Source organism: Lontra canadensis, unplaced genomic scaffold, assembly GCF_010015895.1.
Source record: "Lontra canadensis isolate GAN:19392208 unplaced genomic scaffold, GSC_riverotter_1.0 scaffold3, whole genome shotgun sequence".
In the NCBI taxonomy this organism is placed as follows: domain Eukaryota; kingdom Metazoa; phylum Chordata; class Mammalia; order Carnivora; family Mustelidae; genus Lontra; species Lontra canadensis.
Window position 1 is genome coordinate 15640434 of NW_022630997.1, and position 24511 is coordinate 15664944.

Sequence of the window (24511 nt, forward strand, 5' to 3'; positions counted from 1 at the left end):
TGACCTCCCCAGAATCTAGATCCGTAAATCTGTTTCGCAGCCTGGCAGGGAACGTAGGGTATACCAAGTTCAACACCCTTCTTTTACAGACGGGGAAAATGAACCGCCAAGTGGACACAAGGTTTTCCTACGGCCAAGTAACCAGTTTGGCTGCAGAGCCAGATCGAGAAAGAATACCTGCTTTCGGTCTCCTGCATCACTTCTCATTCCACAAATAAGAAGAGAGTTAATGGCTTTAGGCCTAGATAAAAAGTTAATATAGACCCAAGTCTGGCTTACAGGGCCCCGGAACAGTATCGATACACCATTCTCCTTTACTCTCTTGGGCTTCTGGACAACATATAGGACGCGGGGGGCTATTATTATGAAGCAGAGAGTAGCATTCAAGCAGAACATTTTTGTCCCAAATTGATTTTCCCCTCACCTGCAGCATACCAGGCTACATGGCTCTGATCCATGAAAGGAGGGGCTAGTATGTTCCCATTGGGGAAGGGGATTGGTACAGTCATCAGTCCAAGACAAGCAAGGCTCACGCAGCAGGAGAAGATGAAGTACAAAACTTACATTCACATAACACTCCCATTAACCTCAGTGGGAGCTGTGCTTGCAGAAACCGCGGGGTCAGCAGTCGAACAGAGACAGGAATGAGGCACTAAGGCTCAAGTCATAGGTTATTATTAGGACTGTGTAACTCCAGGCCCATATTTGCAAAAGAGTTCATTTTTATTATCTAGTGAGCTCTCCCTCTACTGACTCTTCCAGCAGGGTCTTCGAAAAAAAAAAAACCCTGTTTAGACCTCATCTGTGCTGTCTGTGCAGTTAAAGAAACTTGGCAAATCACAGAAGTCAGGAGAGGTGCCAGCACTTAGAAAATAGGCTTAGCTGTTTTGGTCCTGCTGGCCCACGGGGTTCATCATCTTTGATTGTTAGTGATCTGGGCCTAGGACAGTGCCTGGTACAGAATAGGTACTTGATAATAGTTAGTGAATAAATGAAAGACTGAATGGATAGCTTCACATTCCTTGCCAGGCTCATTGAGCAAACCTCCCAATCTAATAAGGCAGAATCAGTCACTCCTTTGCTGCTTCCTAGGAGCCATCCAAGGAAAGGCCAAGAATCAGTACGAGAAGCAGTCTCTGCTGCTCTCTCAGCGTAGAGCCATGACCTCTTTAGCCATGTGTGGCTGGAGGTGGGGGGCGGGTGGGATTCTGTTTAAGCTATTGCTGGGCTGTGTCTAGTAGGTAAGCTGCAAAGCCTCTGCAGGCTTACCTGATTTTTAAAAAATATCTGTTTGTTTGTTTTAGAAAGAGAAAGAAAGCATGAGCAAGGGTGGGGGGTGGTGTGCAGAGGGAGAGAAAGAATCCAGAAGCAGACTTCCCGACTCAGAGCTCCATCCCAGGACCCTGTGATCATGACCTGAGCTGAAATCAAGAGCCGGCTACCCAGCCGACTGAGCCACTCAGGTGCCCCTTACCTGATTTTTTTTTTTTTTTCTTTTTTAAGTCTGGGCATCTCATCTTTTTTTTTTTTTTTTAAGATTTTATTTATTTATTTGACAGAGAGAGATCACAAGTAGGCAGAGAGGCAGGCAGAGAGAGGGAAGCAGGCTCCCTGCTGAGCAGAAAGCCCAATGTGGGCTCAATCCCAGGACCCTGGGATCACGACCTGAGCTGAAGGCAGAGGCTTAACCCACTGAGCCACCCAGGCGCCCCCCCTTACCTGATTTTTAAATGAATTCTCTTCCTATGAAAACAAAGGACTGAAAATACTATGTTTGGTACAATAATCAATTAAGAGAAAATCTGCTCCTTAAACCCATTAAGGCCACTTTTTTCCCCCATTTTTAAAATTTTTTTACTAAGATATAATGTATTATTAGCCCCAGGGGTGCAGGTCTGTGAATCGCCAGGTTTACACACTTCACAGCACTCACCATAGCACATACCTTCCCCAATGTCCATAACCCCCAGCAACCCTCAGTTTGTTTTGTGAGATTAAGAGTCTCTTCTGGTTTGTCTCCCTCCCGATCCCATCTTGTTTCATTTATTCTTTCCCGACCCCCCCTTACCCCCCATGTTGCCTCTCAACTTCCTCATATCAGGGAGTTTTGTTTTTGTTTTTTTTTTAATGTAAGCTCTACCACACCCTACATGGGTCTCCAGCTCACAACCCCGAGACTAGGAGCTGCATGTTCTACCCACTGAGCCAGCCAGGCACCCCATAAATCCAGTATCTTCTGAAAAGGGGTTGTAGCTACAGAATTAGGCCTCTGTTCCTCTGGCTCTGCTATTAGTAAGCTTAACATGTATGAAATGAAGGTGAACAAGTGACCTATGTGGTGGGTAAAGAGGCAGTGGCTACATGCTTTAAAATTTTCTGCATATTTGAAAAGGTGATAACACAACGTTGGGGGGAAGGTTGCCCGCTGTCAGAAGAGCTACAGGGAGCTTCTTGGACCGCGCTTGGCAGCAAGCCGGTCTTCAGCTGGATCTACCATCCCATGCAGGTAGCCAACCATACAGATCCAAAGTAGTGACAACTGAAACCATGTGCCACCTACCCTTTCAAAGAACTTCATGTAGACGAGGAAACAAAGGCACGGAGATGTTAAATAATTTTCTCAAGGCCAAAATGCCAAGTGGAAAAGAACTATTAGGTTTGCCATCAGATTTCGGCCCTTCACCATTCCACACTGTCTCTCGCGCTTAAAGGTGAGATGTCCTCTGTGAGAAGAGACATACGCTCCTACTTGTCTATCTCACCTATATTGAATATTCAAGTAACTGTATATGGCATTCTTCTGAACAAAACAGTCTACTTTAATTTATATTATCTAGTAAATATGTTGCCTAGATTCTAGATCAAATGCAAGTCTTACGATGTGTATTTTTTGGGAAAATAATGTATAAAGTACGTTATTCTTAAGAAAAGCACAACACGAATTTCCACATTCCAGTTCAATTTCATCCCTCAACATCTTCTGGGGAACTGAGAATTCAGAAGGACAAGTGATTGACTAAATCCTCCTCCCTCTAAATTTAGAAAACCCTAATAAACCAAATAACCAGAATGTCCTTTTTTTTCATCCTTTCCCCCTCTAGCAAGACCCCTCTGGACTCACAGATGATGAAGAATGCTTAATCCCACCTGTACCAGCCTAACAAATGCTGTCACTGAAGTAGGTTACAACTGGGTAGATATTGAACTCTAGAACCACAAAAGCACTATTTAGAATCAAAGTCACAGAGATTAATAGAGCTTAAAAGATACCACTCAGTCCTCTCCTTAGTCTGTAGTATTAAGTCAGGTTCTATGGTTGAACCCATTCAGAAATCTAAGAATTTCTCCATTTTTAACAACTTTATTAAAAGTGGAGTCTGGGGGCTCCTGAGTGGCTCAGTGGGTTAAAGCCTCTGCCTTCGGCTCAGGTCATGATCCCAGGGTCCTGGAATCGAGCCCCACATCGCACTCTCTGCTCAGCGGGGAGTCTGCTTCCTCCTCTCTCTGCCTACTTGTGATCTCTGAGTGTCAAATAAATAAATAAAATCTTTAAAAAAATTTAAAAAAAAAAACAGTGGAGTCTGGAACATAGAATCTATTCCAATGTTTTACAAATACGAGAATATTTACAAATATGAGAATATCTATAAAATATTCTCATACCCCTAATAAAAAAATCTCCTGGGTCATGCCACTCCCACCTTGGTTTTTTTTTGCACTGAAGTCAGAGGAATTTGTTGAGATTTTTCTCATTAAAACTCTTCAACGCTTGGGGCACCTGGGTGGCTCAGTGGGTTAAAGCCTCTGCCTTCGGTTCAGGTCATGATCCCAGGGTCCTGGAATCGAGCCCCGATGCTTCCCTTCCTCTCTCTCTGCCTGTCTCTCTGCCTGCTTGTGATCTCTGTCAAATAAATAAATAAAATCTTAAAAAAAAACCCCAACTCTTCATCACTTGACAGCTGTTATTAAAGGACTGATCAGCTCCTGATGACAAGGACCATGGCTTATGAATGACTTACACCATTCTGTGTCCCCTAACAAAGTCTTCAAGTGGAACTGGACTTCAATTAAATAATGTTCTCATTTCTAATGATGACATCATCCTGAAATAGACCTCAATCTCATTCTTTAACTATGGAAGCTAGAAATAAATCTAATAGTTTCCTAGAAGTTTAACTGGGGCACATTACAAAGAAAAAGAAAACCCACTGTTTTTACATCTCTTACCTCTCTTTATAAAAAATTATCACTCTTTTCCTGATCCAGTAAGGATTTACTATAGATAGTCACTACGGTGTCATTCTTTAGGATCTAGTGAGGTCAAAGAGATTCATTATTCATTTGTTTTCTTCGTTCAGTTGCAAAAAAAAAAAAAAAAAAAAATTTGATTTAGAAGTTGTCTGAAGAGCACTTCTACCAAATTTGATTTTGCAATTTTTTGGCATGATTGGCATTATTTCAGTAGGAGCTTTGTTTTATGAGCAAGCATGGTGAAAGTCCAAAAGGTGCTATGCAGGTCAGAAGGAAAATGTTTTTCCTGAGACCCTCTGCCAGCCAGCCAACCGTTCCTCCTGAAGCTCTTCTTGCTCATTGGCCAGGCCTGAAGACCCCGTCTCAGTTCCACATCCGACCACTAAGTGGCACCAGAACTTTGAATTAGCAAAGAGAGAGGAAAAACTGTTTGATCAGCCTTTACGGTCATGTGCTATGAACCTTCAATTAATACCTTATAAAAAATAATCCATTACTTTTATCAATGACCTAGAATATAGTGGCTTTTGTGCCATTTATTCTTTCATATGGTCTGTGCTGTGGAGAAGGGTAGATTAAAAGACACATGTAAGTCCTTCACTTTCTGCTCCTTTCTTCCGGTCACCTGTAAATTAGGGACAGCAGCCTCCAGCAACGTCAGAGGAACATCTGGGCTTTACATCATCAGACTCTCCTGCAAGCTTGAATGGATCTGTGATTATACCCTGTGAAAAGGAAAGGCAAACCAAAATGAAAGAACAAGTTAAAGGTGTTTGGATGTACTACAACTCTCATATTTTAGTTTGACTGAGATTGGTTTACCCAGAATATAGGTAAAATTTTATAATTCCGTGGGATCCTTGGGTTTCAGCTATAAAGGTGGCTGTCTTGTCCTGAAGCTTCTAGTCAAGTTTTTACTACTTTCTTTCCTTTAAAAAAAAAATATATATATAGGTATTTATTTGCCAGAGAGAGAGAGAGAGAGAGAGAGAGAGTGCACAAGTAGGTAGAGCAGCGGGCAGAGGGAGAAGCAGGCTCCCCGCTGAGCAGGGAGCCCAATGTGAGACTCAGTCCCAGGACCCTGGGATCATAATCTGAGCCGAAGACAGGCACTTAACTGACTGAGCCACCCAGGTGTCCCAAGTTTTTACTACTTTCAAGGTAAACTTCATTTAAAGCCTCTTAAAGGTGGTCCTTAGGGGACCAGGAAAGTTGATTTTGTTTCATTTTGCTCTATGGGAGTCCCATCTGTAATGCCTTTTACCCTTCTGGAACTGAATACCAAAATGCTGGAACTTCATTCCTTCCCTTACTCTAATCTCCAGAAACATGTGTGCAAGACAAGAAGGCAAGTCCTAGACACCAAGGCCATTGTTAGCAACTGCTGATGTTCAGATGTTGAGATTGCCAACACCAGCTGGCAAGATCTCAGGGCAGAGTGAGCGGAATTTTCAGAAGACAAGATGGTAGTCTTTATTTTTCCTCCTTTCACCTCCAAATGAGATACCTCCAACAACAGCACCAGTGCGGCCAGAGGAAAACCAGGCACAAAGGCAACAAATCAAGAGCATGAATAAGCCACTTCGAATAATGATAATTAATTCATTAAACGTAAATGCACACTCTCACTATTGATCACTGGTCACTGCAAATAGAAGGCAGGACAAGACAGTTACGCACCCTACATTTATGAAGGACAGACAGTCCTACAGACCACTACCTTCACTGAAATAACTTATGGGGAGCCTGGTCCCCCTGGCCCTCAGTTTCCACTCTTCTAGAATGAAGATGCCTGCCTGGATCTGGGCTCCCTAACAGGTAATAAGCTAGCATCCAGCAGGGGATCTCCAAGCCTAGAAGAGGGCTGGCTGTGCCAGTCGCTTCTGCCAGGCCCTCTGGTCCACTGTTTATTTCCTTCTCTTGTTACTTTGGAATTCCTAGTCATAAAAGGTAGCCTCTCCTCCTTTTCACCCAGGAAAATGATTTTCCACTCCTCTTCTTCCCACCCCATGACTTCTCTACTAATAAGAGATAATGATATCAGTATCACTTCCTAATGCATGCTTCCATCCCTAAAAGATCCCAAGACTTAAAGGAAATAAAAGGGGAGACACTTTGATAAATGGTCCTTTCCAGCACCAACATCCTGTGATTCTATGAAAAGTCTAGGTACGGAGAGCTAGTACAGCATATAGGGTAAGAAGGTCAACTTCAGAATCTGACATGGGTTCAAATTCACCACTTTCTAGCTCTGTGACCTTGGACTAGTACATTAATCTGAGTCTTACGTCCTTCTTCTGTCAAATGAGGATAATTTTTAAAAATTAGTTTTTAAAAATGAGGATAATGAGGGTTATTGTGAAGACCATGTGGCACAGCGCCTTGAACATCTCACTAGGTTCTCTATATTATTCCTACCTTTGCTCACATTGTTACTACCACTACTATTAACTGTAGCAGGATAGTGTGTACCACAGTCCTATATGCATCATTTCCCATGCTGCAGTGTTTTACTAATGTAATTTTTTTTGTAGGCCACATGCCCCGTGTGGAGTCCAATGTGGGGCCTGAACTCACGATCCTGAGATCAGTCCCTGAGCTGAGATGAAGAGTCGGATGCTCCAGCAACTGAGCCACCCAAGGGCCCCTAATGTAATTCTTTGAATAGCAACATACACTTTCCTTGTCAGGATTAAAAGAGAAGGAGGAAGAGAATGAAGAAGAGGAAAAGAGGAACAGGGAGGGAGGGAGGGAGGAGGAGTGGGAAGGGCAGGAGAAAAGAGAAGAGAAGGAAGAGGACAAAAGAAAGAAAAGAAGGGATCTCAGAAATGGTTATCACTGCGTCAATGCTCGGCAAGAAGCAGCATCCCTCATTGGCGGCAGCGGTCAGGAAGTCGCCGGCACCAGCAACCCCCACGTGTGCCTAATGTACTGCGCTCTCGGTCTTTATCGGAAAGGTCTGCCATAAAAAAGATAGGCACGTCCTCCTCCAAGCACACAAGGTTATTTTTCTAGGACACGCAGCTGTTTCATTCTTTAAATCTCCCTTCACTGTCAGTGATTGCCATTTCAAAACCTTGGAACTGATCTAAAGACATTGGCACATCAGCAGGCTGGAAGAAACAAGGCAGATGAGAGAAGAGGCAGGTGGGATAAACCAGTTCAAGTACGTGGCAAGTTATGACTGGTATCCGAGGTCAAGAGCCCTCCTGTACACCCCGCGTGCGCACTAAAAGGGAGGTCAAGGAGAGCCAGGATGGAAGAAAGGGGTCTCTGCGGAAGCCAGCCCACTTAACGAAAATTTTTTAAATATTTTTACAGCCAGAGTACACTGGAAGTGCTGTGGTTGGAGGAAACACTCCTTTTACTTGTAACTGTAACCTGCCAACAGCTTTTCTAACTAGGATTTGGGAAGCTGGGTTCCAGGAGAACTAGAATGATGAAAACATTTCAAAATACACATTGATTCTCACCAGCAAGATTTTGTTACTGGTGAACTCTTCCAAGAGTTTCAAAATACCAATATCACATTTGAAAGGTTTCAAGGACAGAAAGGTCCAAAGTCACATTTCTCTACTTTCCAAAAGGGCACCTGCTTCAAAAAACAGAAAAGTAACAAACAGCAGAGTGCTCAAGAATTTGATAAAGCAAAACCTGTAGATCACGCTTTAGCGCTAGCCAGGGCTCCTACACTTACCTTGTGACTGATTGATGCTGCTAAGAGTGGCCAAACGAGCCCACATCTGGTTTTTCGGCTCCAGAATTCCTGCCTCTTGTGTTCCATTAAACTTTCCCAACTACAGGGGCGCCTGGGTGGCTCAGTGGGTTAAGCCTCTGCCTTGGGCTCAGGTCATGATCTCAGGGTCCTGGGATCAAGCCCACCTGGGGCTCTCTGCTCAGCAGGGAGCCTGCTTCACCATCTCTCTCTGCCTGCCTCTCTGCCTACTTGTGATCTCTCTCTGCCGAATAAATAAATAAAATCTTAAAAAAAAAAAAAAAACAACTTCCCAACTGCAAACTGACCATGTTGGTGAGTGATCTCTAAATAAGCTGTACTCTTAAAGACTGCTTGCCACATAACAGAGGAAGCAGAAAAAGGCCTAAGAGTTACCTGTGTGTCAATGTATTCTCAAGGTATCCAAAACTACAACATACAAGCCAAAGAAAGCAAAAAATTCACGGCAAAAGATTCGAGAATCTCTGGGCCCAGGAGAAAGGGTGTGTGGAAGAATGAGAAATCCTAGAACACAGTTCCAAGCAACCAAGAATCTTAATTAGCACAAATCCGTAACTGTAACGACTTCTGTTTCTTGAGTGTGTATTATGTACCAGGCAACAGGCTAACATTTCCCACAGAACAACCCCATTGATCCTCACAAGCTGAGGAGAAAAAGTGATTATTATTACCTTCCTGTTACACATGGAGAAACAGAGCATGTAGGGATCGTAGGTAACATACCCAAGATCACACAAGCCTGGTAGAGCCAAGATCTGAGCCTTGCCTGGTAGAGCCAAGATCTGAGTGTTAAGTCCTGTGTGTAAACACCAACTTTGCCACCATCCTAGCACAGCAACATCAGTATCGTTATTTCCTGGGGCTTCCAACATCCAGTGCCTTGACACATCACTGGTGTGACTTTGGTGAATGCTATAAGTTCTGTCAGCCAAAATAGCCTTGAAATCCATCACTCAGCCTGTTCTAAATACAATATTATAAATTAATGAATGGATCAATATAATAATTGGTACCATGAATGGGGGAAAGGATTAAATATATAAGAAAGGCAAAGAGTGGGGGTTCCTGGGTGGCTCAGTGGGTTGAGCCTCTGCCTTCAGCTCAGGTCGTGATCTTGGGGTCCTGGGATCGAGTCCTGGATCGGGCTCTCTGCTTGGTGGGGAGCCTGCTCCCCCCCCACCGCCTCTCTGCTTTCTTGTGATCTCTCTCTCTCTGTCAAATAGAGAAAGAAAGAAAAAAAGAAAAGAAAAGAAAGGCAAAGAGGGATGCTATTATCTATTATAACTACCTACCTGCCTTCTTCCTAGGGTAGCTGTAGAGATGACATGAGGTAAACTGTGATAAAATGCTCTAGAAAATGCTACACCAATATTTCAGATACTAAAATAATTCCCAAAAGGAATCTAAAATAGTTTAGAAAATGATCATTTTAGAATATAGTGGTATCCTGGCTCAAGTATACATGCAAGAAATTAAGATATGATCAAAATAAGCTTTTCAAAATGGTGGGGGATTGATTTAATAAGTAAACAGGAAAATTTGAACTCGTTAATATTTGGAGAGATAGTCACACTGTATCTCAACATTGATGCTAAAGTCAATTCCAGGTAGTTCAAAATTTTAATGTGAAAAGCAAAGCCATGGAAGTACTAGAAGAATCTATGTGATCTTGGATTAAGCAATGGATTTTTAGCTATGACACCCAAAGCAGAAGCAACTGAAAAACGAAAAAAGAAAAATTCAACTTCACTAAAATTAAAAACTTTTGTGCAACAAAGGACACTATGCAGAGAGTGTTAAGACAACATACAAAATGTTGAGAAAGTTTCGCAAACCATGTATCTGATAAGGGTCTTATATCCAGAATATATAAAGAACGCTTACAACTCAACGATAAAAAGACAACCCAAAGGGAAAATGGGCAAAGGAGCCTGGGTGGCTCAGTCAGTTAAGTGTCGGTCTCTTGATTCCATCTTGGGTCATGATCTCAGGGTTGTAAGATTGAGCCCCATGTTGGGCTCTGTCCCGGGCATGAAGCCTACTTAAAATTCTCATTCTCTCCCACTCCTGCTACCCCTCCCCCCTCTCTCCCTCTCTTAAAAAGAAATGGGCAAAGGATTTGCATAGACATTTCCCCCAAAGAAAACATACAGATGGTCAACAAACATGTGAGAGGATGGTTAACATCACTAGTCACTGGGGAAATGCAAATTCATACCACAATGAGGTACTTCACACCAACTAGGATGGCTACAATCAAAAATAAACAGAAAATGACAGAGTGCTGGCAAAGATGTAGAGAAATTAGAAACCGATAAATTGCTGGTAGAAATTTAAAATGGTGCAGCCACGGTGGAAAAGTTTGGTTGGTCTCCAAAAAGTTGGATGTAGAATTACTGGATGACCCAACAATCCCACTACCAGGTGTAGACCCAAAAGAAGTGAAAACAAGCGCTCAAACAACGACACATACATGCATGTTCACAGCAGTACTGCTCGGGATAGCCAAGAGTAGAAAGAAGCTACTATCAACTTGATGAATGGATGAACAAAATGTGGTATATACATGCTATAGAATATTATTCAGACATAAAAAGGAATGGAATACTGACATATGGATAAACCTTGAAAATCGTATGTTAAGTAAAAGGGTCCAGATACAAAAGACCATATAGTATATGATTCTACTTATATAAAAATGTCCACCATGGGAAAATCCAGAGGCAGAAAGCAAATTAGTTATGGACAGAGGCCAGAGGGAGTGGAGATAGCAGAATGACTGCTTAATAAGGATGGGATTTGGGGCGCCTGGGTGGCTCAGTGGGTTAAAGCCTCTGCCTTCAGCTCAGGTCATGATCCCAGAGCCCTGGGATCGAGCCCCGCATCGGGCTCTCTGCTCAGCAGGGAGCCTGCTTCCCCCTCTGTCTCTGCCTGCCTCTCTGCCAACCTGTGATCTCTCTCTGTGTCAAATAAATAAATAAAATCTTTTAAAAAATTTTTTAAAAATAAGGATGGGATTTTTGGGGGTTAATGAAAGTTTTCTGAAACTAGATAGTAGTGATGACTGCACAACTAGGTACTAAAGTCACTGAATTGTACACATTAAAATGGTTAAAATAGTGAATTTTATGTTATATGAATTTTATCTCAAAGTGTCTAAAGTACTAAAAGAAAATATAGGTGGGGCCCCTGGCTGGCTCAGTCAGTGGAGCATGCAACTCTTTTTTTTTTAACATCTTTTTTTTTTAATTAAACAGATTTTTATTTATTTATTTGACAGATCACAAGTAGGCAGAGTGGCAGGCAGAGAGAGATGGGGAAGCAGGCTCCTTGCGGAGCAGAGAGCCTGATGCGGGACTTGATCCCAGAACCCTGAGATCATGACCTGAGCTGAAGGCAGAGGCTTAACCCACTGAGCCACCCAGGCACCCAAGCATACAGCTCTTGATCATTGTGAGTTCGAGCCCCACCTTGGGTATAGAGATTACTTAAAAATAAAATCTTAAAAATTAAAAAAAAAATAGGTAAATTCATAATGTTTACATGGAGAAAGAAGGTCTTTCTAATCATAAGCTAAGAGGCAAAAACCATTAAAGAATTGACTATATAAAAATTGAAAATGTCTATTCAGGAAAAATAAGCAAAAAGATAGATGATACGCTGAGAAAAAATGTTCACAACATATCAGACAATCTTTCATAGAGCAATAAAAAAAGCAAATACCACTCTAATAGCAAGTAGTTAAAGAAATTATATAGGAAGTTCATAATGGATAAAATATAAGTGGCCAATAAGTATGCCAAAAGGTTCAATATATGCAAAATAAAACAACAAATTATTTTCTGCCCATCAGACAAAGATTTTCAAAACTAATACCCAATATTAGTAAGAGGGCAAAGAAAAGGTATTCTCATACATTGCAGGTAGGCGTGTAGATTGGTATAATCTTTCTGCAGGGCAATCTGACTATCTCAATTAAACTTACAAATGTTTCAGGGGCACCTGGGTGGCTCAGTCAGCTAAGCGTCTGCCTTCGGCTCAGGTCAGGATCCCAGGGTCCTGGGATCAAGCCCCGAATCAGGCTCCCTACTCAGTGGGAAGTCTATTTCTCCCTCTGCCTCTCCCCATCCCCAGTCCCAAGCTTGTGCTCTCTCTCTCTCTCTCTAATAAATAAATAAAATCTTTTTTAAAAAATTAAAAGAACAGGGCACCTGGGTGGCTCAGTTGTTGGGTGTCTGCCTTCAGCTCCAGTCATGATCCCAGGGTCCTGGGATCGAGCCCCGCATTGGGCCCTCTGCTCAGCGGGAAGCCTGCTTCTCCCTCTCCCACTCCCCATGCTTGTGTTCCCTCTCTTGCTCACTTGCTGTCAAATAAATAAATAAATAAATAATCAATCAATCAATCTTTAAAAAAAAATTTTTTTAATTTAGAAAACAAATGCTTGAATAATTTTTTCCAAGGTAGCTCTTAATCTTTTTTGTATCTGGACCCCTTTAAGAATCTGATTAAAGTAATAGACCCTTTCTTGAGAAAATACTCATATACACATGAAATTTTAAGGGGTTCATGGATGCCCTGAAGTCCCTTCATGGGTACACCAAGTTGAGAGTCTCTGACTTACTATCCAGATTGGAAAAATAAAGTTATGAAATTAATTCAAATCATTTTGTAAGATACAAACAGGCTACAAGTTATTTATAGCAGCCAACTAAAAGAATAATGATTTATTATTTTAGCAGTCAGTGGCAAGTTAGGGATTGAAAGCCAAACAAACCTTTGATCCTAAAGCAGAAGAGGCACTACATGCTGGCAGCTTCTCTCCAATTGGTCTGATCAGAAAATTCTGGGCAAATCGTGAATTCTTCAAGATAGCTGCCGTTTCTTCATCCACTTCAACAATTTCACCTTCCTGAAGTGCAGCAGGAAAAACACACTTACCGAGAAATGCCACTTTAACCTCAATAAAAGAAATGCAAAGGTTTTATTAAGGAGTGACAATTTCAGGACAAAAAGATGATATGATATTCTCTTCTATTCAGACCCTGCTATTAGTTTCATGCTGATTTCAAAATGCAATTGACCAGTGTCATAATCAGTTTTTCTTTGGTGGCAAAGCAAAAAAAAAAAAAAAAAAAAAAAAAAAAAAAAAATTTTTTTTTTGGGGAAAAAAAAAAAAAAAAAAAAAAAAAAAAAAAAAAAAGACACTCATTGTTCTCAGAGACAGATGTAGAAAGTATAGGGAAAAAAAATTGAGTATCACCTTATTCATCATTAAAATGGGGTTTTAAATTAATAGTTAATGTGTATTTCTGTGAGCTCCAGTGTGCCTGGGAACACTAATACCTTGGGAACCAGGAGTGAGCACAGGAGAGTCTGGGCTATCTAACCCTTGCTCCCTTTAGATAAGTTCTGCATTCACCCCTTCATATACTGGGGTTATATAAAGTAACATCTGACACATAGTAGGTTTGGGGTTTTTTAGAATTTTTTTGAGATTTTCTTTATTCATTTTGAGAGAGAGAGAGTGCGAGAGAGAGAGCATAAGTAGGAGGAGCAGCAGACAGATGGAGAGAGAGAAGCAGACTCCCCACTGAGAAGGGAGCCCAATGTGGGGGCTTGATCCCAGGACCGTGAGATCATGACCTGAGCCGAAGGCAGAGGCTTTAACCTACTGAGCCACCCAGGAGCCCCCCAAATACTTTTTTTTTTAAAATAAGATATTCCTTTTAAAAAGAATTCTCTTAAAAATGTTTTTTTGTTGGTGGTGGGTTTTTTTTTGAGAGCCACTGTATCAGAGCAATGGGTTCAAAGGCCTTTCCCACTCTGATTCTGTGACTCTCCAAAGCAGGCAGTACATCAAGGGGCAGCAGATCAGTGAAAAGGCATCAATAGCTCCATTGCACCAGGGGGTAGTTAAGAACTTTGAAGGTGCTACTTGGACCAAAAAAATCAGAGGTGGAAAACACTAAATCCTTCTACCTTTGGAACAATCATGCTTGTATCTTCTATTTACTGAGTGCCCAGTGCATACCTAGGTTCTGCTATATTATTACTAATCTTTATTAAAATTTTATACTTTAGGTAATCTCTACACCCAACATGGGGCTTGAACTTACAACCCAGAGATGAATAGTCATGTGCTCTACTAAGTCAACCAGTCAGGCACCCCTCTGTTATTGCTAATCTTACAGAAATTCCGCACAGTAGGTATTAGTATCCTACTCTTGCAACGTAGCAAACTATATCTCGAAGTAGGACTTATTCAAGTTTATCCACGTAATAAATAATGGAGCCAGAATTTGAACCCAGGTGTCAGATGCCAAAGCCGATACTTTTCCATATTGAGAGAATAAAGATGGCCCTGCAAAGAGTAGTAGAAATATCAGTGTGTTGTCATTAAACACTAAGAGTTCCTTCATTCGATGATACAAGTGAACCACTGAAATACTGTTGCACAATACTTCTATTCTTTTCCATCCCACTTCTCTGTAATTCCATTAATCTGATGTCTGATGGGTGCTTTCTATAAAAGATTTTCGTAGGTGTGATAGTGACACTGTGGTTATGTAGGAGAATATTCTTAGGAGATGCATGTTGAAATATTAAGGGTAAAATGTCACGATGTCTGCTTTTAACGGTTCAGCGAAAGCATACATACACGCACGCATGTGTGCCAACACCAGGAAAGTGAGAAGCAATGCAAGGTTAAGAAAGGGCACCTGGAGGGCACCTGGGTGGCTCAGTGGTTTAAGCCTCTGCCTTTGGCTTAGGTCATGATCTCACGGTCCTGGGTTTGAGGCTCGCATCGGGCTCTCTGCTGAGCGGGGAGCCTGCTTCCCCCTCTCTCTCTGCCTACCTCTCTGCCTACTTGTGATCTCTGTCAAATAAATAAATAATCTTAAAAAAAAAAAACACAAAAACACAACAAAACAAAACAACAATATTTGGGGTACCTGGGTGGCTCAATCAGTTAAGTGTCTGTCTTTGGCTTGGGTCATGATCGCAGGGTCCTGGGATTGAGCCCCGCATTGGGCTCTCTGCTCATCAGGGAGCCTGCTTCCCCCTCTCTCTCTGCCTGTCTCTCTGCCTACTTGTGATCTTTCTCTCTGTCAAATAAATAAATAAAATCTTAAAAAAAAAAAAAAGGGTCCCTAGAGCAAAAATAAAAGTAGAAAGAATGTCCAAAATTATGGAATTTTTTATTTACCTTAAATGTGAAATTTGCATCAAATATCAGTTCTTTTTCGTGGCCTGTGATTCCTCCATTGTAAATCACTTGGCATCTCTCAGCTGGTCCCGTCTTAGGGAGTTTGAAGAGGCGAAATGTTGCAGAAACAAAACGACAGTCACCTAAAACAGAATTCACCCATGGTTCAGCTCCAGCACCAAATGGCTATTGGTTTGCTTAGCAGACGAAGAGCCCACATCATAAAGGAGATTTTCTTCTTTGCATGCCATCAGTTATCTTTCTGGCAGTTCACTTCATTTACTGAATAACTGAAGTGCTTTATTAAATACCAAACTCTGGGAGGTTGCTATTAAACAGAAGACAAAATGGATGTTTCCAGATGACCCAAAGTCTCCTTCAATGACAGCCATTCAGTACACACTTGCTAAACACCACATTTGAAAAAAAAAAACAAACAAAACCCCACCACATTTGAACCCTTCAAGGAGCAGTTTTAAAATTCCCCGCTGCTCTTTCTTACCGATCACTCTTTCTAATTCCTTGTTTTGAACTGTAATGAGATTGGCAGTGACCAAACGCGGGGTGCAAAAACCAATTTTTTGGGCAAGGACGGCAAGGTCCTTCCAGTACAAAGCACCACCCAGGCACTCACCTAAAAAAAAAAAAGAAAAGAAAAATCACAGACCACAACTAGGTATTCAAGAAATTACTCTGCTATAAAGTTATCAGGCATAGTTGGGGTTCCCGGCTGCCTCAGCTGGAAGAGCATGAAGATCTTGACCTCAAGGTCATGAGTTTGAGCCCCACATTGAGTGTAGAGATTACTTAAATACACAAACTTAAAAAAAAAAAGGATATGGTGTTAGTTAAAATATATATCCTAGAAACAGAAAAGGGACCCGAGTGTCCCCCCAAGATCTAGAAAGTCACAGTTAAAATGAAATATGCTAGCTGATGGCCTCTGGAAACCATTTTTCAAGACAGTCACTAATGTGCGGTTCTATCCAGCTGCAATCATATTTCTGGATGGATTAGGCTACCTTCTGAAAAGTACTACGCTATGTGAGTAAAAAAAATATAAAGGATAATTTACAAAGTTGCCTATTAGTTCCAGATTATCATAAATAACCTGCTACTAGAATAATAACTACTACTAATAGTCATAAGGCAATTTAAAGTTTTTTAAATTTATTATATCAACAAATTAGAAAGAACCCAAGTGATTACCCATACAGAAACGGTCAAATAAATGATAGCATAGCTGTACAATACAGCTGTAGAATACACACACACAAAACACATTTTTAAAGATTTTAGGCTTAGGAAACATGCCAAATAAAATTAGGATACTAAATTCTACAGATAGCATGCTCCAAATTTTATTATATACACACACATACCCTACAAGGATCTACACTTAAATGTTAAAGAGGTTATTGCCACGTTACATAGTTAAGTAGTAATTTTTTTCTTTTTCTTTTTGTATTTTCCAACATTTTAACAATATTCATTTGTTACTGTGTGACAGGAAAAAAAGTTAACAGAACTTATTCTAAAAGTAAGAACTGTTTGTTTGTTTTAATGGGATTCTTTTTTTTTTCTTTTTTTTTTTTTTTTAGTACTCTCTATACCTACCATGGGGCTTGAACTCATAGCCCTGAGATCAAGAGTCACATGCTCCACTGAAAGAGCTCACCAGGTGCCCCTAAAATTAAGAACTTTTAATTTCACAATCAGATGGACCACAGGCATGCATTCGTCTCCTCAACTTCCAGAGACTCCATTTAAGTGACGATAAGGGAATAAATAACATAGTAACACTGAAAACAGAAGGAAATGAAGGAGCTTCAGTCCCCAAAGGGTTGCCATGCTACAGTTTTCAAAGTATTTTTCATATCCACTATCTCATTTAATCTTCATAATAGCCCAATAAGGAAGATTGTATTATTCTCTGCATTTTACAATTTGGAAAACAATGACCCAAAGAGACTAATTAAACTGTCCAAGGTCATACCATTCTTGAGTGGCAGAGGAGAAAGGGGACAGAAGCCACCACACCTAGTCCCACATGTTCCCACATCACAAAGCCTCATCCTGGATATTAGCAACTGGAGCTCTGCACATGAACAAGTGTCAGCCATAAAACATAACAAAGCAACACTTACCCCATAAAATTCTGTGTGTCCTGATTTCTTCTGGCAATTCAAGGTTAGCATAGACGTCACTGAAATACAGCTCCCCACCATGCTGAAGGAGCAGTATTAGTCCAAACAAGGTTAAAGATGACATTAGTCCCAGATAGCAAAGAAACGATTGAGGAGAGAAAATCAATTTTATAAAAACCAACAGAAGTACTGAGGTGACCCTTGGTGAACAAATCACAGCTGTCTTGCTAGTTATAAGCAATAGATGTGTGCCAAGACTTTTTTTCAGTGCCCTACAGACAATAAGATGGCTTTTCAAGAGTGTTTCTCTCCTAAATAAAGATACTGAGGTGCTGAAAATTTTAGCCAGTCCGAACCAAATGCAGTCCTAGGTGGTTGTATAACTAATAAAAAATAAATAGTATTCCTGAATTCTTCTCCCTTAAAAATCATATAACTTTTAGGGTGCCTGGGTGGCTCAGTCATTTAGCATCTCCCTTCAGCGCGGGTCATGATCCTGGGGCCCTGGAGTCCTGGGATCAAGTCCCACATCATGTTCCCTGCTCAGTGGGGGGCCTACTTCTCCCTCTCCCTCTCCCCTGCTTGTGTTCTGCTGTATCTGTCAAATAAATACATACAATCTAAAAAAAAAAAAACTTTTATAATGGTATTCATTTTTATAATAATAATTATATTTTTATATAAATAGGAATCGGGACTTTTAAGACTGTATTTAGCTAGTTTCAAGGTCTCAGAGTCTAGACTGTACTATAACATCTTCACCTTTTAGAAGTACATTTTGATAAAGATAATGAACTGGTCCATAAGATGACGTATTAAATAAGACTTTATTAAATCATTCCTACATATTCTTATTTGAGTTCTACAGCACGCTCTGTAAACCAAAAATCTCAGAATCTTATATCTTCTATCACAAAGATATACATCTCATGATATATGTGGATGGCATGGAGCTCCTGCGAGTCTTCCTTTTAGAAAGTCGTTAATGTAGAAGTTCCATCTTTTCTATCCCCAAAGATGTGAAATCCTGATAGAGATGAAATAAGCAGCCCTCAGAAACACTACACAAGCTGGAAGAGTCTATCCACAGCAATCTTCTAGAGTCAGTCCAGAAGTCCCTGTGATTCTACGGATACTATCCCATGAGCAGCAGGGAACAAGAGAAGAGACCACCATAAGGCAACTATTTTATGGCATCCAGTGACAATCAGGACTCTTGGATTTATTAGCTTTTATGACATGAGAGGAAAATAAATCCACATCTGGGGCATCCTTCCACGCCCCTTTTGCTGTCCCTTTTTAATGTAGTGAATAAATGGCAAGACTTGGAGCTCTCAGCTCAAGGGGACAAGAACAGGTCAGATCCCATCTGCTCTTACTGACATGGAAAGACAACTTGCCTCACTCCTCTTACCTTTAGCACTCGGTATGCCTCCTGTAGCACAGGTTGCTTATTAGGCACAAGGTTAATGACACAATTTGATCTTTAAAAACAAAACAAAACAAAACAAAAAAAACAGATGGAATGTCAGGCAAATTCACACACCATTCAGAGTGCCTCAAATCCTTTCGTCCCTAAAGATGTCTTCCACCATTTCCCAAAGCTACACCATTCTTCCTGCCTCCCTCCTCTCTTCCCCACACTCCACTTTTTCCCAAGAAAAAGGAGATGGACGGAGTGTTTAAAATCGTGATAAATTGTTAGCCAATTTGTGTGGGCAGGGAAAAAAAGTCAGGCACACTCCCGATTTGTGTCTGCACTGATGGTCACCACACAACGGCACGAAGGCTGGTTCCCGATGCCTCCTGCACCACGCATGTCTTAGGCCACATGTAAATTGGCGAAATTCGTCCAAACCAGCTTCATTAAGGCTGTCATCCAGGCATGATCTGACAACAACTCAAAGGAAAGGGAGGAACACAGACTCCTACACTTTGCTGCGACAATAATACTGGAGATAACAGGTTGGAGTGTGTTGTATGAACAGATTCAGTGGTCCTGCTGTTGTTCTTTTGGACTCATCTCTTCACAGTGAAGTTTATAATCATTTCTCTCCTGGGCTACTGTGTTCTGAGACCTGTGAGCTACAAGGGCCTGAGAGCAGCTCCCCTCCCTTTATTAAGGCAGGCTTAACACCCTAAGTGAGAGTGGTGACATTTGTGTTCAACAGGAAATGGTAAGGGTGTAGACCTACATAACAATATCATAACTCTCATTCTTGATTCCAGTCTCCTCCAAATTCTCTAAGTAGCCATGAAGAAAAGTCACATTGGGTGTCTGGAAGCCGTATTTTTCCATGTGATATTCAATATACTTCTTAGCCACTTCTACCTAAAAAAAAACCAAAATAATAAAAACATATATAAATATATACATATGAATTTGATAATCATTTTTTTTAAATTGAGGGTTTTTTTTTAACGATTTTATTTATTTATTTGACAGACAGAGATCACAAGGAGGCAGAGAGGCAGGCAGAGAGAGAGGGGGAAGCAGGCTTTCCACTGAGCAGAGAGCCCGATGTGGGGCTCGATCCCAGGACCCTGAGATCATGACCTGAGCTGAAGGCAGAGGCTTAACCCACTGAGCCACCCAGGTGCCCCTGATAATCATTTTTTAAATATGCTACTTTTTTACCAAAACTTTCCTATTACAAATGGAATATTCATAATATATTTTTGGAAAAGTGTACAAGGTTCCTCTGGGCATGTAGGATAAATTACAGTCTGAGACAACTCAATGAGAAATAAAGTCCCTGCTCAATACCTGGGTTTTTGTTTAGTTTTATTCTGTTTTGTTGTAATTAAGTAGGCTCCACACCCAATGTGGGGCTTGAACTCCTGACCCAGAGAGCAAGAGTCACATGTTCTATTGCCTGAGCTTGCCAGGTGCCCCTAGATACATGGATCTTGCTTGAGTAAACTCTTCACTCAATAACAAAATCCTTCAAGACAGATGGCAGAGAAGTAAAGGAAAAACCAGACTCCTTGGGGTCATCATGATATTCATATATGAGGTCAAACCTCTGACTCTCTTCTCCCAGAAGAGCCCCTAACTGTCAAAGTTCTCAGCCTTCAGGGCGGGAAGCACTAGTGGCACCAATGAGCTCTGCATTCAGCAGCCTTCTTAGATTACCCTTGAAGAGTCACAAAGGAAACAACTTTATCTATAAAAGAATGCCTTTGAGAAGTTTTTCCTCCTTGTGGTCCAGATCACTGCCTCACCTGACTTTCCGTCATGTCTATCCCAGTGACATGTCCTGTCTCACCAACCAGCTGACTCAGGACGTAGCAATCTCTCCCACTTCCACTGCCCAGGTCCAAAATCCAGCAGTTCTCCAGACACTCAGGGATGACCAGACCACAGCCATAATACCTGGGAAACAGAAAACACAGCCATGTACACATATTTCCCCCTAGAGACTAGAATATGTAGAATCACTAAATCTTACAAATCCTTCCTTCCTACCTCTCTCCTTCTTTTCTGGCCCTCCTTGCTTCCATCATTCACTGGATTTCTATTTAGGTGTTTCTTTTTCCCCACTAACCTGGAAGCTCCATGAAAACTGGGACTCTGGGGGGCGCCTGGGTGTCTCGGTGGGTTAAAGCCTCTACGGCTCAGGTCATGATCCCAGCCAGGGTCCTGGGATGGAGCCCTGAATTGGGCTCTCTGCTCAGCAGGGAGCCTGCTTCCTCCTCTCTCTCTGCCTACCTCTCTGTCTACTTGTAATCTCTGCCTGTCAAATAAATAAATAAAATCTTAAAAAAAAGAAAACTGGGACTCTGTCTGCTTTGCTTATCATTGTCACCATTGTTGGACCCTGTAGCAGGTACTAAGACAAACAAGCCATTTACAATATTTGTTGAATAAACAGTTAGTGAGGCATTATAGCTGAACACCTACTACAGGTCCAGAACTGTGCTAGTTACTGGAGAAGAAATGTGACACAAGATTTCTGTTCCCTGGGGGTATTTAACTGGGGAGGTAAAGCATGAGCACAGAAAACATTTCCCATGATCTACTGCACAGGCAGTAGGTGCTATAGTAGTTTAGGAAAGAGGGTGCTCAAGGATGGAGAAGGCTTCACATTGTAGGTAGGACATCAGTGACGTGTTGGAAGGGCAGGAGTTGGAAGGTAGAAACGAGAGGGAAGGCATTCCAGATCAGTAACTGCACGTGAGGCAGGAGGGAGGGAAAGGTCTGGCTAGAGTAGTGTAGTGCATCGGAGGGAGCTGCGGTTGGTTAGGAAGTGGGGGCCAGATTGCACAGCCTTGAACGTCAAGTCCAAAGTGTATGAATGTATCCCGAGTAAAGGGGGATGGGGTGGGAAGGGAGGTCATTGGAAGTTTTTAAACAGAGCTATAAGATGATCCGTGCTGTCCTTTACCAGTTTTTTTCTAAAGATTATTTATTTACTTGTCAGAGAGAGAGGGAGAGAAAGAATACAAGAAGGGAGAGCGGTAGGCAGAGGGAGAAGCAGGTTCCCTGATGAGCAAGGAGCCCAATACGGGACTGGATCCCAGGACCTTCAGATCATGATCAAAGCCGCAGGCAGACGCTTAGCCGACTGAGTCAACCAGGTGTCCCATTTGCTTTTCCAGTTTTATGATAGGCAAGGCAAACTAGATGGATTGGAGAAGATGGGTTAATTCCCTAGTGACTGCATCACTATCTTTTGAAAACCTGCTGTCTAGAGTCTCCAGGATGGGGGGATGGGGGAGCAGCACAGGGCACTTTACCTCGAGGATACTTCTTCATGTACATTCCTCAAGGTTTCCCGGATATGCCTGGGGACCAGCCTGGCTGCAGTGACACAGGCACTGGTCTGGAGGTCTGCTGATTTCTTCAGCACCTGCCCATAGTAGGTCTGACCAGAGGCCAAGGGAGGGTAGGGGTGGGGAGAGAGAAGAGCTAGAACTGTTATCCACAGGCAAATCTCCCATAACCACCAGCACCCCCATCCCCACCCATCCAGGCCTGGCTAGGCTTTCCTCTTGCAAAGCTCTAAGCCCAGACTTTGCCCTGCACCCCCCTCCCGTCTCCTCCTTGATCCTGTGGGGCAAAGGCCCAAGCCGACTGGGCTTCCAAAGGCCTAGTGCTCCCACTCAATGGAGGCTCCTCCGTGGCCATTCCAGGCCCTTCTGCTGACACCTGCACGTCCTTCCGGATCTCAGCTTCGCGGGGGGCAGCCACTGCCAGGAGGAGAAAAAAGGAAGCTGAAAGGTGAAGGTGCTGAGCACCTTCCCACCTTGCAGGGGAAAAGTATAGGGCTGGTTACAAGGCAGGCTGGGAGCTCTAGTGGTGGTGATTGGCAGGGGTGGTGACTGCAGGGTCACCCCTGCCTAGAGGGTCCCCCGCCCCCCACCGCCCCTCACCGCCCCTCGCCGCCCCGCTGCCCCTGCGCCCCATCCCCCCACTCCCCCCACCCCAGCCCCCGCACTGGGAGCCCGGCAGGAGGCGAGGGGCAGCGCACTCACTGTCTCCTTGGCCTCTGGACTCCAGGACTTGGGGGCTCCCACATCCAGCTCCGCAGGCCGCGAGCTCCCGAGGCCCCGCCCCGGACAGGCAGGTCTGATCTCCTGAGGGGCGGGCTTCCCAAAGCCTGTACCAGGTGGTGCCAGCCGGCTTCACCCCACCCCCCGCCCTCCAGGTCGCGGGATGCGGGAACCTGCCACCGCTTCCAGGAGCTTCCGAGGCAGTCTGATCATCTGCCCTCACGTGGCGCTCTGGCCCCGCTGGGCCCAGTGTCATCTCGGCTGTCTTGAGTCTTTCCAACCAGGAAGAGGCTATTAACTATTCGTTAGTATCTTCGTTTACTGCTCCACAGTGGTTTTCATTTTATAAACCTCCTATTTGGACTTAAATGAACACCCATATGATTTTTGTCCCTTTGGAGAATGAAATTACCTTTTCTTAATGTATTTTTTTTTATTGCAGTCTAGTTGACATACAATGTTACATAAGTCTCAGGTGTACAACAGAGTGATCCCACAGTGCCATACATTACACGATGCTCACAACCATAGCTCCATCTGCCGCGTCACTACCTTACTGTGTTCCCTATGCTGTCCTTTTCATCCCCGGGACTTACTCATTTTACAGCTATAAGTCCGAACCTCTTAATCCCCTTCACCACCTTTGCCATCTCTGCCCCTGCAACCACCTGGGGGTCCATCATAGCAAGCACTCATTCTTTTCTATGGCTGTGTGATATTCTATTATATAAATATGGAATTGTATATTGTGTGTGCGTGTACACACACAGACCACATCACCTCTTTATCCATTTCTTTTTTTAAGATTTTATTTATTTATTTAACAGAGACAGAGAGAGGGAACACAAGCAGGGGGAGCAGGAGAGGGGGAAGCAGGCTTCCCCCTAAGCAGGGAACCCAATGCGGGACTCGATCCCAGGACCCTGCAATAGTGACCTAAGTCAAAGGCAGCTGCTTAACGACTGAGCCACCCAGGTGCCCTTCTTTATCCATTTCCAGGGATGGACACTTAGGTTGCTTCCATATCTTGGCTACTATAAATAATACTGCAATAAACATAGGGATGCATGTATCTTTTCAAATTAGTTTTCATTTTGGGGGGTGATGGTAAATAGCCAGCAAAGGAATTACTAGATCACATGGTATTTCTATTTTTAATTTTCTCAGGAACCCCCATACCATTCTCCACAGTGACTGCACCAGTTTGCATTCACACCAACAGGGGGAGGGTTTCCTTTTCTCCACATCCTTACCAACGCTTGTTATTTCTTGTCCTTTTGAGTTTAGTCATTCTGACTGGTGTGAGGTGGTAGCTCATTGTGGTTTTGATTCGCATTTCCCTGATGCTGAGTGATCGTGAGCATCTTTTCATGTGTCCGTTGGCCATCTGGATATCTTCTTTGGAGAAATGTCTGTTCAGGTCCTCTGCCCATTTTTTACATAGATTATTTATTCTCAATGTATTTTTAAAGTCATATTAATTGAGATATAATTTATATTCAGGAAAACTCAACTTTCTCTAGCATGCAGTTCTGTGAATTCTGACAAACGTATACATGACAGTCAGGACTCTCTCGTGAAGTTTCTTTGCACCCCTTTGTAGTAAGGCCCCCTCCCTTCCCCCACCAGCTCCTAAGCAACCACAGATCTAATCTCCCTCCTTATCCAGAATGC

At 42.5% G+C, this 24511-nt stretch overlaps 1 protein-coding gene across 4 annotated transcripts in view; it reads right to left on the bottom strand.

Moving 5' to 3' along the window:
• AS3MT (arsenite methyltransferase) overlaps positions 1–23292 on the bottom strand; it is a 28100-nt gene extending 4808 nt beyond the window's left edge. Inside the window, exons 1-11 of one of the 4 annotated variants that reach the window (XM_032881173.1) lie at positions 22820–23287; positions 22494–22534; positions 22082–22209; positions 20567–20717; positions 19537–19673; positions 18756–18825; positions 17342–17423; positions 15697–15828; positions 15195–15337; positions 12762–12896; positions 4749–4976 (exon numbers count right to left, since the gene is read on the bottom strand). In XM_032881173.1, coding sequence (XP_032737064.1) covers positions 4884–4976; positions 12762–12896; positions 15195–15337; positions 15697–15828; positions 17342–17423; positions 18756–18825; positions 19537–19673; positions 20567–20717; positions 22082–22209; positions 22494–22534; positions 22820–23093 — 1386 coding nt within the window. In that variant the 5' untranslated portion in view covers positions 23094–23287 and the 3' untranslated portion in view covers positions 4749–4883. The other 3 variants (XM_032881199.1, XM_032881183.1, XM_032881190.1) reach the window with 3 other exon arrangements.
• Positions 23293–24511: the final 1219 nt, after the last annotated feature.